General features: G+C 56.7%; 1 protein-coding gene across 3 annotated transcripts in view; it reads left to right on the top strand.

The window, feature by feature from the left end:
- PTPRN2 (protein tyrosine phosphatase receptor type N2) overlaps positions 1–15,851 on the top strand; it is a 593,102-nt gene that overhangs the window by 126,430 nt on the left and 450,821 nt on the right. For all 3 annotated transcript variants that reach the window (XM_043873080.1, XM_043873079.1, XM_043873077.1), the window contains exon 3: positions 12,903–13,016. In XM_043873080.1, the coding sequence (XP_043729015.1) occupies positions 12,903–13,016 (114 nt within the window). The remainder of the gene's footprint in view (positions 1–12,902; positions 13,017–15,851) is intronic.

The raw sequence follows: 15,851 nt of genomic DNA, 5'->3' as shown, positions 1-15,851 counted from the left end.
TGTATGTATATGTGTGAATGTGTGTGAGTGTGCGTGTGAGTGAGTGTATGTGTGTGTGTGGGTGTATATGTGTGAGTGTATGGGTGTATGTATGTGTGAGTGTGTGTGTGTGAGTGTGTGTGAGTTTATGTGTGAGTATATATGTGTGTGTATGTGTGGGTGTATATGTGTGAGTGTATGGGTGTACATATGTGTGTGTGGGTATGTATGTGTGTGTGAGTGTATGTGTGTATATATGTGTGTGTGGGTATGTATGTGTATGTATGTATATGTGAGTGTGTGTGTGTGAGCCTGTGTGTGAGCCTACATGTGAGTGTATATGCGTGTATATATATGTGTTAGTGTGTGTGTGTGTGAGTTGAGTGTGAGTGTATATGTATGTGTTTGTGTTTGGGTGTATATGTGTCAGTGTGTGTGAGTCTATGTGTGAGTGTATATGTGTGTATATGTGTGTGTGGGTGTATATGTGTGTGCATGTGTGTACATGTATGAGTGTGTATGTGGGCATGTGTGTATGTATATGTGTGAGTGTGTGAGTCTACATGTGAGTGTACATGTGTGTATATGTCTGTGTGGGTGTATATGTGTGTGTGTGCGCATGTGTGTATGTATATGTGAGTGTATATGACTGTGTGTGTGCATGTGTGTATGTATATGTGAGTGTATATGCGAGTGTGTGTGAGTTGAGTGTGTGTGCATGTGTATATGTATATGTGAGTGTGTGAGTTGAGTGTGTGTGCATGTGTGTATGTATATGTGAGTGTGTGTGTGATTCTACATGAGTGTATGTATATGTGTGTATGTGTGCGTGCATGTGTGTATGTATATGTGAGTGTATATGAGTGTGTGTGTGCATGTGTGTATGTATATGTGAGTGTATATGTGAGTGTGTGTGAGTTGAGTGTGTGTGTGCATGTGCTCTCTGTGCCAGTCCTCCTCTGGCCGTCTGGCCCCACGGCCCGGCCGCACGGTGCTCTGACGCTTGGTGACGGCGGGTGGAGATGTTCTCAGGGTGGAGATGTTCTCAGCTCTCCACTCTGGGGCTGGGTCTTGGTTGCGTCAGAGGAAAGGTCAGGCTCAGACGGCGCACAGGACACGCGAGGAGAGAAAGCAGCCGTGGGCGAGGGGGAGCCGGGAGTGGGATCAGCATTCAGAGGGAAGTGAAGCTGACTGCGGGGCGAAGCTCAGGAGGCCAGGCGGCCGCACAGACCAGCCGGGAGTGCTCTGCACCTCCGCCTCCACCACGCTGGGCACGGCCGTCAAGACACCCCGGAAGCCCGAGCCTGCCCAGAGCCCCGGGTGACTGGCCGTGGGCAGGGCAGGCCTGGGCGCCACCTTCCCAAGGCCCGTGTGGGCTCATCCGTGGGGCCACTGGGGACACAGGGTCCTTCACATCCATGCCCACTCTGGGCCCCACCCGGAAGGTCAGCTGGTCGACTCCCCTGGCCTGCTCCGGCTGGCTGCAGAGCCTGTGCTGAGATCCCACGGCTCCATGTTGCAGCGTCTCAAGAACCTGCTGTGTGTCCCCCGTGGCTCCCGTGGTCTCAGAGGCTGAAAACTAAGCCCACACTTGGTGAAGGCTCAGTCAGCGGTGCCCAGGGCGTCCTGGGTGTGGTGGACGCTGGGGCCCAGGCCCCTGTCTGGGCAACTCTGTTAGTGAGGCCCCGCCTCTGCGTCTGCCCCAAGTCTCGGTTTCCAAAGGACGCCCGTCTGTGAGTGTGGGCCTTGGCATTAAAGCTGTCAGAGAGGAAAGTGGTTTCCTCCAGACCTGAGCTAATGAGGCTGGCTGCACACCCCTCTCCTCAGGCACCTGGGCTCTTGCCGGGACTGCCATTCTTAATCATATTTTAATTTTCAGATAAATTACTTTCATTATCCTTCCATTTGCCGTACATGTGTGCGCCCCTGCCTATTAGCGTTTGTCAATTCCTCTGAGCGCTCGGTTCTCAGTGGCCATGGCGGCGGTGCAGTCAGTAAGGACCTTGCGTGTTGCTTTACAGGGATTATTATTTTTTACTCTTTGAGAAAACATCATAGATAGTTGCTGAAACCGGTCCTGATGGAAACCGTGAAGGCCGTGTGAGGACAGTGACTATTATTGACTGTGTCGGGACGAGGCCCCTGCGTCTGGCTGGCTCTCCATCAGGTTCGTCCAGGGGCTGGCAGGGGCCAGACCGGCAGTCAGCCTCACTGGACATCTCTTTGCTAACAGGAAACCAAATGAAGTTGTTTTTAAAAATCTATAGTTTAAAAAAATGCACCCCTCCCCCTCCCCAAAGCTGATTTTGTCCAAATTGAAACCAAGACAGCTTCGAGTTGAGTCCTGGGGTCCTGCACTGTTTTCTTATCTCTGAGGTCTTGGGTTTAGTTGACAAGTTCCGACCCACACATGGACGGCTCTGGGCCGTGGGTTCTGGCTTGTTGGCCTTGGGTCAGCGAGGCTTTCTTCTTATCTCCAGGCAGCTCTCTAGCCGTCACTTCTTGCCATCTGGAATTCACAGCCTGGTGAGTCTACAGGCCCATCTGCATCACCCGTCTCCACGTGGAGAGCTTCTCTGTCCATCATCCCTCATTCTTTGGCCAAGTATTTATCACTCTTTAAAAATCATTGTAAAATACACATGGCATAAAGTTTACCAGGATTCCCTCTTAGCCCAGTGGTTAAGACTCTGCATTTCCAGGGCTTCCAGTGTGGGGGGCATGTGTTCAGTTCTCTGGTTGGGAACTAAGATCCCACGTGCTGTGCAACATGGCCGAAAGACTAAAAAAGAAAGCAGAATGTTTAGTGACAAAAATGAGATGCACAGCACAATATCATTAACATAGCAAAAATCCATGCACATAAAGAACACACGCACTTACAACTTACATGTATTTTAACCTGGGTGCACGGTTCTGTGGCTCTCAGCACGTTCGCACTATTGTACAGCCGTCACCACCGTGGTCTCCAGAGCACTTCACCTTCCCAAACAGAGCCTTTCTCCTCATCACAGAGACATCCACCCCAGCCCCTGGGAACCACATCTACGTTCGGCTTGTGTGAGTTTGATCATTGTAGGTGCTTCTCAGATGGCACCGTGGTAAAGAATCCGCCTGCCAACGCAGGAGATGCGGGAGACGTAGGGACATGAGTCTGAGCAGACTCCGGGAGGTAGTGGAGGGCAGAGGAGCCTGGCGTGCCGCAGGCCGTGGGGTCACAGTGAGACGCGACTTAGCGCCTGAGCTGCAGCGAGGTGCTGGCGGGAGGGGGGTCACGCGGTGCTCGTCCCCCCGCGGGAGGCTCACCTCGCTCAGCCTGGCGGCCTCGGGGCTCAGTCGTGTTGTAGCAGGGGTCGGGGTGTCCTTCCTTTTTCAGGCTGCGTTGTGAGTGGACATTTCGTTTACATGCTCAGCTATCAGTGGGCCCTTGAGTGGCCTCCTGGCTGCTGTGACCACGGAGGTACGAATATCTCCTTGAGGCCGTGCATTAGACTTTGGTGCGTTCTCCTTAAGTAACTTTCACGGGCCAAGCATCCTGGTGAGCAGGACGCATCTTCCGTACCGCAGGGGGACAGATGGGTAAGGATGGTTCGGAATGTAGGACTCACTGGGCACCGGGAGCGGCAGGAGAGGGGGTCCTGGGAGAGAGATCCGGGGGCCCAGACTGGGCTCCGGGGCAGAGAGGCCCTGGACTGCTGGGTGGACGTGAGTGAGTAGGGGTGGGGCCTCCCACATGGCTGCCCGCTGAGCACGCGGAGCCCTGGGGGGCCAGAGCAGAGGGCGGCCAAGCTCCCGACCCTGCACTTCACAGCAGGAGGCTCGGAGTCAGGTCATCGTCAGCACGAGTGACTGCTGCTCGGTGCTCAGCTGGTCCACCTGGGCTCGAAGGCACAGCTGTGGGTGACTCAGCGGGCGGGGCCCGCCATTCTGAGGAGCTGCGCTCATCCTGTGAGAATGGAGGGGCCGGGAGGGGGGAGAGGGGAGGGGGAGGAGAAAAGAGAGGAGGGCTGCGGCCCTGACATAAGGCTGGTGTGGATGAGTTTCCGCCCCTCGCCCTCCCCCTCCCCCCCCCTCTCCCCTTCCTCTCCTCCCGCCCCCCTCTCCAGCTGAGGGACCCTGACAACAAGCCTGGTTGTGGACAAGTCCCCACCCCCTCCCACCCCCCCACCCCCATACCCTCCTTCTCCCCTCCCCCTGTCCCTTCTCCATCCCCTCTCCCCTCCCCTCCCCCTCTCCTCCCCTCCCCCTCTCCAGCTGAGGGGCCCTGACGATAAGGCTGGTGTGAACAGGTCCCCTTACCCCTCCCATCACCCCTCCCCTCTCCCTCTCCCTCCCCTCCCCCACTCCCTATCCTCTCCCTCTCCTGCCCCTGCCCCTCCTTTACTACCCCTCCCTCCCCCCCTCCCCTCCCCTCCCCCCTCCCTGGGAGGTGGAATAAGAGTGGGTGCAGGGCAGGTGATGGACGGCTGTTTCTGAGTGACTGTCAGCGTCCCGGTAAGATGAGGCTGACAGCTGCTGCTCCCGGGATCCCACACAACATGCCGTTCTCCTTCAGCTTCAGCGCTGCTGATGGCCCGCCGCGCCAGGCCTTTCTATTCTATTCTCGTCGGAATAGTCAATGGAAGGGTCCAGGCTGATAAGAGGAGCCCTGGTTACCTGGCAACGGGCTGGAGCGGAGGGCTGCTGATGGGAAGATCAGCTGCTGCGATAAACTGCCTCCCTTCCCCGCTGCTTCTCTGTGGCCCACGGCAGACAGCCGCAAACCCGGCAGCCCCAGAGCCTTGGATGGGGCCTGAGCTCCCAAAGGAAGCTTGCTGCGTGCCCTTGAGCCAGCCTTTGGCAGGTGCCCCCGCCAGGAGGAGCCTGGCTTCCTGGGACCTGCAGGGGAGGCCTCTAAAGAAGCAGGGGGAGCACCACTGAAATCCCACAGCCTGGCCACATGTCAGCCAGGCCAGGTAGAGACAGCAGCAGGGCGGGCCGGGGATAGACTCAGCCCCATCAGGACCCTGAGAGCTGGCAGTGAGGCTTGATGATCGGGTGCGGTCGGTGGTTTGGTTCCCGCTTCTTCATCGTCTTTCTTCCAATAAACGCCTTTCACGTGGATGAGACCTGCCGGCCGCCGTGTCAGGAAGCTGCCTCCCTGCCCACGGGGCCCGGGTCCACTCCACTCTCCTCTGCCCTTGAATCTTGCCTTTTGTCTGCTGGTCATTTGTACAAGATCGTGGAATTTTAGGAGTGGGAGAGGTTCACATCATTTGGTTCTCTTCTGTTATTTTCAGAAACAAACAAAATCCAAACCCCAGACCCCCAAGGACCGGCGATGCTCCTCCAGGCCAGGCCCCTGGCCGGCACTGCAAGCATGAATGACCACCGCGTGTTTCCGCTGGTCCATGGGAACGTTCTGTCCTGGTCATTCCGTCAGATTCCACGTAGGAAAGGCAAAGGCAATTTGGCCGCGAGAAACCGTTCTTTAGCTTTCTTAGTATGATACCCGGCTGCTCAGACACGAGGTGAGCTCCACCTCCATCGCTGCGTTCACTGCTCTGCACGGCTGGTGCAGGTCCAGAGTCTGACTTCTGACTCCGCTTCCTCGGAGGCCTGCCTGCCGGAACGGGAACTCTGGTCGCCTTTCAGATGGGAGTTTCCTGTGATGGGGTTTGATTATGTTCTGCTTTGCTCTATCAACAACAGTGAAGGGGCAGCGCGGAGCTGCGGGAGCCTGGTGCATCCGGGCTGAAACATGACATCCTCGCCGCGGAGCGGGGGGAGCAGGCGGCTGCCAGCTGCTGGAGGGCGGCCCGTACGGGCCTCGCTGCCGCCCTCGGCTCTCTACGGGGCGAAAGGCCCGGTGCAGGATGAGTGGGTGCTGATCTGGCAGTTGTGTTTCAGGAACTGGCGCACAGAGAAGGGAGGCCGTGCACCCGGGGCTGCCCAGCAGGCTGGCGGAAAGGCCGGGCGGGGGCCTGGCTCCTGCCGCTGTCTCCTCGCCCTTCAGTGGGGCTCAGGACACAGCGTGGGGGGCACAGACACAGTTGTGCCACCTGGTGAGGGGGCCCTCAGCTCCAGTCAAAAATTCAGCAAAAAAGTATCAACGTTTCCCTTTCCGGAGGAAGAGATCAGCCTCCCATTCTAGACAAGTGCTAGACAGACTCTCCAAACGAGCCCTGGCCCCCGAGAACCGCCAGCAGCGTGCGTGGCCAGCTGGGAGCCAGCCGCCTCGTCCCTGGGGCCTCAGCGTCCCTCCCGGTCCTGTCTGTAGACCCACCCGCTCTCGGCGCCCAGTCTGCTGCTCTGCAGAGAAAGCAGACTGGGGGCAGGGCCTCAGAATTCCACTGAGCTCATCAAGCTTTGGGGCCTGCAGTCCTTGCCCGCACCTGGGGTTGTTGTGGTCACTCTGCAGGGAGGTCCCATTGGAAGGGTGCAGCCCTGCTCCCCTGGAGCCCCTGGGCAGTGCCCACGTTCTGTGCTCTGCGACACCTCCTCCCAGAAGACGTGCTGGACCCCAGAGCCTCTCTGGGCCGCACGCCCCCCACCCTGTAGATGTGGGCTCACCTCTGAAGAGGCAGTGGGTCCATCCAGCTCTTCTGTCTCCACTGCCCCACCCTGGCTGAGCCCCCCACCCCCCACGGGCAGCTCCCTTCAGCCCCATGGCTCCTGGCATGAAGCGGCCCCAGCTCAGGGCCTCCTGTGCCTCTGGAGGACAGCCAACGCCCCCCCAGACTCCACGCACACCCTCACGTCCACCTGACCCGCCGCTCGCTCTGCCCTCGGAGCTCTGCCCTCTTGGCCCCAGGCCCCAGTGACTGTCCATCCCGCTCCCCAGCCTGCATGGCCCCGGCAGCCCTGTTCTGTAGATGCCATCCCCCGGTCCTCCGCCTCCTGTGGGTGGAGGAGCTGATGCCCCTCTGTGCTGTCCCCGAGGCTTGTCCCCCATCGCCCACATCACAGTTAGAGGTGGATGCTTCTCGTGGGAGGGGTGCCCCTGAGTCCAGAGACCCCGAGAGCAGAGCCTGTGTCGTCCGTTTGCCCCGAGCACCTGTCCTGTGGCTCTTCTGCCTGTTTGTCCAGCGGGGCATTAGGGCAGGGCTGTGTCCCGGGGTCAGGGCGGCGCAGGGCAGTGTGAACGGGACGAGTCCACCGTGAGAGCAGGAGGGCCTCACAGACTCGCCGTGGACACAGGCCGGCCGTGCTGCGCAGAGCGCGGCCCACACGTCCGTGTAGCTGGGCGAGAGCGTGCTGAGGCCCTTTGTTGAGGAATGAGCGGGGCCAGTCAGGGGTCTGGGACGGAGGTGTTCCTGCCTTCTGTTTCTGGGATTAGTGTAGAGGTTGGAAAAGCAGCTTCCTTGTTCTATTGCCGATTCTGGCAGATAAAAAGATGGAGGCTGTGTGTGTGTATATATGTACACACACACATTCACATGGAGACACATGCACACACATTATGTAGTTCAGTCACCAAGTCAAGTCTGACTCTGTGACCCCATGGACTGCAGCATGCCAGGCTTCCCTGTCCCTCACCATCTCCCAGAGTTTGTCCAAGTTAGTGTCCATTGACTTTGTGATGCCATCGATCTCATCCTCTGTCGTCCCCTTCTCTGGCTCTCAATCTTTCCCAGCACCAGGGTCTTTTCCAACGAGTCAGCTCTTCATATCAGGTGGCCAGAGTACTGGAGGCTCAGCTACATCATCAGTGCTTCCAGTGAATTTTCAGCATCGATCTCCTCTAGGATGGACCAGTTTGACCTCCTTGCAGTCCAAGGGACTCTCAAGAGTCTTCTCCAACACCACAGTTCAAAAGCATCAATTCTTCGGTGCTCAGCTTTCTTTATGGTCCAACTCTCATATCCATACGTGACCACTGGAAAAACCATAGCCTTGACTAGACAGACCTTTGTTGGCAAAGTAATGTCTCTGCTTTTTAATATGCTGTCTAGGTTGGTCATAGCTTTTTTTCCAAGCAGCACGAGTCTTTTAATTTCATGGCTACAGTCACCATCTGCAGTGATTTTGGAGCCCAAGAAAATAAAGTCTGTCGCTGTTTCCATTGTTTCCCCAACTATTTGCCATGAAGTGATGGGACCGGATGCCATGATCTTAGTTTTTTGAATGTTGAGTTTTAAGTCAGCTTTTTCACTCTCATCTTTCACTTTCATCAAGAGGTTCTTTAGTTCTTCATTTTCTGCCGTAAGGGTGGTGTCATCTGCATATCTGAGCTTATTGATATTACTGATATTTATATTGATGACACATTATACACATACTCATAAAATATACACACACAGTAGACACGTATATACACATACATACATTAGGTAGACATATACACATACACAATACTTATACACACATACACAAATTCACATACATACACCTACACACGTGTGCACATACACATATATGCACGAACACATATGTAGACATATAATACACACACACACATGCACATACATGTTTACCTTTAAATATGGTGATAAAGATTGATTTCGTCATTGAAAATGCACTGGATAAGACAACAGTGACGCAGCGCTGCGCGCCTAGTAGGACAGCCGGAAGCCAGACAGTGACGAACCGGAACGCTGAGGGATGCGGAGCCACGGGACTGCTCCGGCTTGCTGGCGGAGGTGCAAAGCGGCACACGGCCACTTTGCGCGAAGGTTTGGTGACTGATTACAGAACCAAACATGCTCGCATGGCGTGGTCAGCAGCTGTGCGCCTTGGCACTCACCCAAAGGGACTGGCGGCGTGTCCACACGAAACCCGCACACAGACGCTTCAGGCAGCTGTGTTCATAACCACCCAGGCTGGGCCACAACCGAGAGGCCCTCTGGCAGGTGACGGAGGGAACAGGTGCTGGTCCATCCAGATGATGCGATATTGTTCAGCGCTAATGAGAAACGAGCTGTCAGTCCTCGAGAAGACAGGGAGGAAACGCACATGAATATTACTGAGTGGGAGGAGCCAGCCCGGAAAGACCAAGCACTGTGTGATCCCAGCCACGTGACGCTCTGGGAAAGGCAAGCTTACGGAGACAGTGGAAAATCACTGGTTGTCGGGGCAAGGGAGGCGCGGGGGTGAATAGTGGGGATCAGAGGACGCGGAGGGCAGCGGGGCTACTGTGTGGAGCTGTGCGGTCACACGCCACTCCACCTGTGTCCAAGCCCGAGGCCTGGACAGTGCCGAGAGCGAACCCTCACACACCCCATGGCTCTGTACCCAGTGACGTGTGGGGCTTCATCGATCATAACAAAGGTTCTGTTTGATAGGAAGGCAGAAAGGGGGGGAGGCTGTGCCTGCATGGGGGCAGGAGGTTGACGGGAAAGCTGTGTACTCTCCTCCTAATTTTGCTGAGAACCCAGCACTGCTCTGAGAAATAAAGTTTATTGATTAAGACCATCCGCTGGGGGACAGTGTCTCTACCTCATCAGCATGGCTATAGTCTAGTGGCAAAGAGAATCTACGGTTGGCTTTCAAACAATTCAGTTTTTAGCTGAAAGTAATTCTAAAAGCACAAACCGTATTACATATTATGTTCTGTTCAGTTCAGTTGCTCAGTCGTGTCCGACCCCATGAATCACAGCACGCCAGGCCTCCCTGTCCATGACCAGCTCCGGAGTTTACTCAAACTCATGTCCATCGAGTCGGTGATGCCATCCAGCCATCTCATCCTCTGTCGTCCCCTTCTCCTCCTGCCCCCAATCCCTCCCAGCATCAGGGTCTTTTCCAGTGAGTCAGCTCTTCACATCAGGTGGCCAAAGTATTGGAGTTTCAGCTTCAGCATCAGTCCTTCCAGTGAACACTCAGGACTGATCTTTAGGATGGACTGGTTGGATCTCCTTGCAGTCCAAGGGACTCTCAAGAGTCTTCTTCAACACCACAGTTCAAAAGCATCAAATCTTCGGCACTCAGCTTTCTTCACAGTCCAACTCTCACATCCATACATGAGCACTGGAAAAACCATAGCCTTGACTAGACAGACCTTTGTCAGCAAAGTAATGTCTCTGCTTTTTAATATGCTATCTAGGTTGGTCATAACTTTCCTTCCAAGGAGCAAGCATCTTTTAATTTCATGGCTGCAGTCACCATCTGCAGTGATTTTGGAGCCCCCCAAAAATAAAGTCTGACACTGTTTCCACTGTCTCCCCATCTATTTCCCATGAAGTGGTGGGGCCAGATGCCATGATCTTAGTTTTCTGAATGTTGAGCTTTAAGCCAACTTTTTCACTCTCTTCTTTCACTTTCATCAAGAGGCTTTTTAGTTCCTCTTCACTTTCTGCCATAAGGGTGGTGTCATCTGCATATCTGAGGTTATTGATATTTCTCCCAGCAATCTTAATTCCAGCTTGTGCTTCTTCCAGCCCAGTGTTTCTCATGATGTTCTCTGCATATAAGTTAAATAAGCAGGGTGATAATATACAGCCTTGACGTACTCCTTTTCCTATTTGGAACCAGTCTGTTGTTCCATGTCCAGTTCTAACTGTTGCTTCCTGACCTGTATATGCGTTTCTCAAGAGGCAGGTCAGGTGGTCTGGTATTCCCATCTCTTTAAGAATTTTCCACAGTTTATTGTGATCCATACAGTCGAAGGCTTTGGCGTAGTCAATAAAGCAGAAATAAATGTTTTTTTTGGAACTCTCTTGCTTTTTCAATGATCCAGCAGATGTTGGCAATTTGATCTCTGGTTCCTCTGCCTTTTCTAAAACCAGCTTGAACATCTGGAAGTTCACGGTTCACGTATTGCTGAAGCCTGACTTGGATAATTTTGAGTATTACTTTACTAGCGTGTGAGATGAGTGCAATTGTGCGGTAGTTTGAGCATTCTTTGGCATTGCCTTTCTTTGAGATTGGAATGAAAACTGACCTTTTCCAGTCCTGTGGCCACTGCTGAGTTTTCCAAATTTGCTGGCATATTGAGTGTAGCACTTTCACAGCATCATCTTTCAGGATTTGAAATAGCTCACCTGGAATTCCATCACCTCCACTAGCTTTGTTCATAGTGATGCTTCCTAAGGCCCACTTGACTTCACATTCCAGGATGTCTGGCTCTCGATTCTAAATATAAATTTAAAAGAAACGTTTCAAGGAAATCTAATTAATGTTTTTCTTAGAATATGTTTACAACACTGTCTGCCACAGACCAAATTTAAAGAATGGTTCCATTATACTGCAGACCGGAATTGACTTACAAGGGTTGTTCCAAAGCATATGGGAAATGTCTTCGCGTGTTTTCCTCCGTACCAGCCTGAGTGGTGGGGTGCTTCCTGTGGGTCTCAGGCAGGTCCTGGAGGCATGGCAACCCAGGGTCTTAGCTGCTGGTGGCTGACTGCTGACCCCTCCCCGCACTGCAGGCCGACAGTTGCCTTTGTCCTCTGTAAGGTGTGGGGCCGATGCATCCTAACGCTCCTTCCGCTCCCTGCTTCAGGGTATTTGGGTTCAGAGAGTGAAATGGAAGTTGCGTGTGTTCTGGAGTTCTCACTTCTCCCCAGCGCCACCCCAGGCACTGAGTGGGGTTCTTTGCAGGGAACAGAGCAGAGAACGTGCTGAGGTCCAGCCGCGCAGACTGTTCATGCCGCTGGGCGACGGTGGGGGCGAGGCCCTCCCTCAGGGACAGCAGGGCCCCAGCCACTGGTGGCAGGTGGGCTGCTTTTAGCAGCGCTCAGAGGAGGGGCAGTGCCCCCGGTCCCAGGGTGGAGGCAGGAGGTTGAGCTCCGCGGCCCGTCGGGCAGCTGGGCAGGTTGCCGCCTGGATCCTCCGGGCTTCGCAGAGGCCCCAGAAATCCAGGGGACGCTTGCAATACTTCAGATGACGTTCTGCCGCTCCTGTGGGGCATCTCGGTGAAAGCACACGTAGCGCCCGGCCAGCAATCACGCGCCAGCCCGGCCCGGCAGCGTGCTCCTGATAATTAGACGGGCTGCATGTGGAAGGCTGTCCTCTGCTGCGCTCCCGCAATGAGACTGCGAACAATGGAGGGGCCTTCGCCTGCAGCCGGCGCAGATGCACCCCGTGTGAGGCCTGGGCCCTGAATTAGCCTTTTGTACCCAAGGCAGTGATTTGAATGTTTGAGCCCCCACAGGAAGCTTGTCTCAAAGTGAACAATTCCCAAATAAGGGCTAATTAGGGCCTAAATTAATTAGAAGGTGCGGTTTGAAAAGATGTTGAGGAGCAGAGTCTGTCATTTGAGACAAATGGGACAGAGCAGGATAAATGGGGCCCCACTAACATCTCACGCTTCCCGGAGCCACCCTTCCCCTCCGCGTTCTCAGGAGGCTCCCGAAGCAGCCCCACTGGCCTAGTGGCCCCACCGCCAGCACCTCCTGCAAACCAGCGCTTCTGCCCCTGGGGGTCCTGTTTCTCCCCTGGAAACCAGCCCCGAGTGATGTCGACTTTATGGTCACCGGACGGTCAGAAGCAAAGCTTCACATCACAAGTGTGACGGTCTCAGGCGCAAGATGACAGAAAGGCGGGGGGCGGGGGTGGGAGGGAGAGCTGGAAGGCAGCCTGGAAGCCACGCCGCACTGGACTCACCTTTGCGTTTGTGGTTTTCATGATGAGCTGCTTTTTGTTTAAAGCCATCCTTTCCATTAGGCTTCCCTCGTGGCCCAGATGGTAAATAATCTGCCTGCAACGCAGGAGACCCAGGTTTGATCCCTGGGTCAGGAAAATCCCCTGGAGGAGGGAATAGCAATGGACTCCAGTATCCTTGCCCAGAAAATCACACGGATGGAGGGGCCTGGTGGGAAACATCCCACGGGGTGACAAAGAGTTGGACATGACTGAGCGGCTAACACACCACACACTCATTCCATTCCAGGGGCTTCTGATCCTGGCAGCTGCTCGGAGCTGTGCCTCGGGCTCGGCCAGGGCTGTCCGCCCGTCTGTCCCGTCTCCCCCCTCACAGTCTCTCTTCTCTGCCTCCTTTCTCGCAGACGGAGTGTTCGGACGGTGTCAGGAGTTTCCAGCCATGGATGTGCTCCGCTATGAAGTGTCGCCAGGGGTCCTGCAGCACCTGACGGCCACCCTGCAGAAGCTCTCCCGCACAGGTGGGCGGGCCCGCCATCCGCGTCCTCCCGGGTGCCGAGGCGGGAGGGAAAGGGCGGGTCCGCCAGCCAGGGGCGGTCAGGGAGCAGGCGGCCTGGGTCCCTCCTGGGCTGGAGGCCGTCCTGGCAGCTGTGGCCAGTGCTGTGGGTCAGTGAGGGTGGACGGCTGGCCACGTGCCCCAGAAGATGACCGCGCTGCTGAAACCCCAGTCCCAGTGTCCCAGCCCAGGCACCTGGCTCCTCGGGGCCAGTGGTCAGGCGCGCGTGGTCTCAGCTGAGGCCCAGGAGCAGGCCGAGAGCAGCTCCTTCAGAGGAGGGAAGTCTTCTCCAGAAGGTGTCATGCGTCCACGCCCAGACCCCAAGGGTCTGCACCATAGGTTCACCTGCCGTGGCTGCCCAGGCTGTCCTGTCTGCGGCCGACCGTCTGGGCACAGGCTCCTTACCTGTGGGTGTGGGCCCAGGGCTGTGGACCATGCCCGTGTGCCCCTGTAGATATGTGGACATGGGCCCGTGGCTGCCTCCAGCCCCATGTCCTCGGTGTCCCCATGTCCCCTGCATGAGTCTCGAGGGAGGAAAGGGGATGAGAGCCCCTGAGCCCCAGAGGATGTCAGAGGCTGGAGTGCTGGCAGGAGGCAGTCGCTGGCCTGGCGAGGGGAGAGCAGATCACCTCTGGTCACCCCTCCGCTCGGCAGAGAAACCTCCAGGCGGCGGCAGCCAGGCCCCAGGTGGGTCCCGTCCTGGAGCTCCAGCCGCTGGCCTCCACGGCCCGCCGTCTGCAGACGGCGTTGTGCTGGGGGGTCATCAGCCCTCCGTGGTGGCAGCACCCACCCCTGCCAACCCCCTTCGGATTGGTGCTGCCTCTGGTCAGCGAGTTTGTCCGTGGACATCGTGGCGGGTGGTGTTGAGTGGGGCAATTTGGGTGTACTTCCACCTTGACGACCCTCACCCCACAGGTCAGGGAACAGGGTCGCCCTGGAAGCCGCTAAGCGTGAGCGTTCTGGACCAGGAGCAAGCCCAGGACGGCCCTGACCACTGCCCCGTAAGCCCTAGGGCGTCTGGTGGACGCTGTGACGTCTGGGGTGCTCCGGTGTTAGTGTCAGCTGAGGGCCGGAGCAGTGGTCACTAGAGTCTGCTGATGTCCTTTCCTGGTCAGAGGCCTCAGGTCCTTTGGGGGGGCTGGGGGCAGACGGAAGGATGAGCATTGGCTTATGTAGCAGGGCCTTTCCTCCAGGGCCCCCATCACCCACGCTGACCCGCCATTCCCGGGTCCCCACCCCCGCCCCGCCATCCCAGGGCCTCCCCACACCCTGCCCCGCCATTCCCGGGCTTTGACGCATGAGGTGGAATTCCTCCATCTGGAAAGTGCAGGAGGGGCCGTGACTGTTCTGCTGACTTGGTGGACGCAGGGCTCTCCTGCTGGGCAGGCCCTGGGCGCTGGCCGAAGGCCGTCCTGTCCACTCCAGGAACGCTGCAGTGGCTACGAAGCCCCAGGTCTCTGTACCCCCTCTCTCGTGGTCAGTACTCCGTGGCGGCCGCATGCCTTCCCCTCAGTGCTGAGTGCGCCCTCCCCATGCCTCCCCCAAGTGCACCCGGGGGGCCCGGATGGAGCACACCGCGCCCAGTGCCTCCCTGACGTGCAGAGCCTCTCCCGAGCTCTCGCGGGAGGCTGCTTGTGACCCTGGGCCCCCGGGGTCCTTGGCAGGTCTACTGTGAGCCTGTCGCGTGAGGAGGCTGCGGCGTGTCCACCTCACTTCACGGAGGCCCCATGTCCCTGACTCTGTGGACCAGCGGCAGAGAGCGTCGGGGCTGCCGGCTGACAGCCGCGCTCTGGGCCCGGGTTGGTAGGCCCAGCCTGGCCCCATTCCGTTCGTCCCGCTTGTCTCTCGCCCCGGTTCCATGCCCACTGGTGTTCCTGCTGCCGCAGAGCGGCCCACACACAGTTCTTCCGCCTGCTCCGCTCTCACGGCCGCTGCGACCGTCCAGACGCAGGCGAGACGCTGTGTCCCCGGCAGAGAGGGTCCCAGGACCACCACCTGGGGGTCAAGGTTCCTCAGGAGAGGACGGGTGCCTTCCCTGCAGAGCAGGCTGGAGGGCTCCGTGTCTCAGCCGGGTCAGGATGTGTCCACACCCGCGTCCAGCACTTCCCGAGCACTGACCCAGGGCCCAGTGTGCATCGCAGTCTGATCGCGGGCTCACACTCTGGGCTCCTTCCAGAGGGAATTTGAGACACACGGAGGGTGCTTCATGGAGGAGGCAGACAGACAGGGAAGTACGTGTTTAAATGTGTAGCTGTCCTTGTTGAGAGCAGTTTTAGATTTACAGAAAGGTTGGGCAGAATGCATAGAGTTTGCATACATGCCCCCCTGGAAAGGTTCTCTGGCTGTGGGGTGGCATCTGGATTGGTATTGCCGTGTTATGATCCGTGAACACCCGCAGCTCACTTTAGGGTTAGCTTTGTCCTGCATGTTCTGTGCAGGACGTGTGATGTCATGCAGCGCCCTACGGGTCTGGGTGGGGAAAGCTCGCTGCCATAAGGGGCCCCGTGCCCACCTGGTCATCACCCCCCTGCACCCATCCCCCCACCCCCCATCTGCCCCAAGCCCCCTGCCCTGCCCCCCCCCCCCCCGGTCCTGGCAGACACTCCTCCTCCCTCTGCTGCTTCCAGAACGTCACATAGCTGGTATCAAGCAGGATGTAACCTTTTCAGACTGGCTTCTTTCACCTAGGCCTGTGCTCTGAAGTTCCTCCCATTACTTTTCATGGCTTGATAGCTCACTTATTTTTAGCACTGAATGACATTCAGTTGTCTGAATGGACCAGTTTTTCAGCTGACCCACT

The sequence above is a fragment of the Cervus elaphus genome, chromosome 18 (genome assembly GCF_910594005.1).
Source record: "Cervus elaphus chromosome 18, mCerEla1.1, whole genome shotgun sequence".
Lineage (NCBI taxonomy): Eukaryota > Metazoa > Chordata > Mammalia > Artiodactyla > Cervidae > Cervus > Cervus elaphus.
This window is presented reverse-complemented; position numbering and strand designations above follow the sequence as displayed.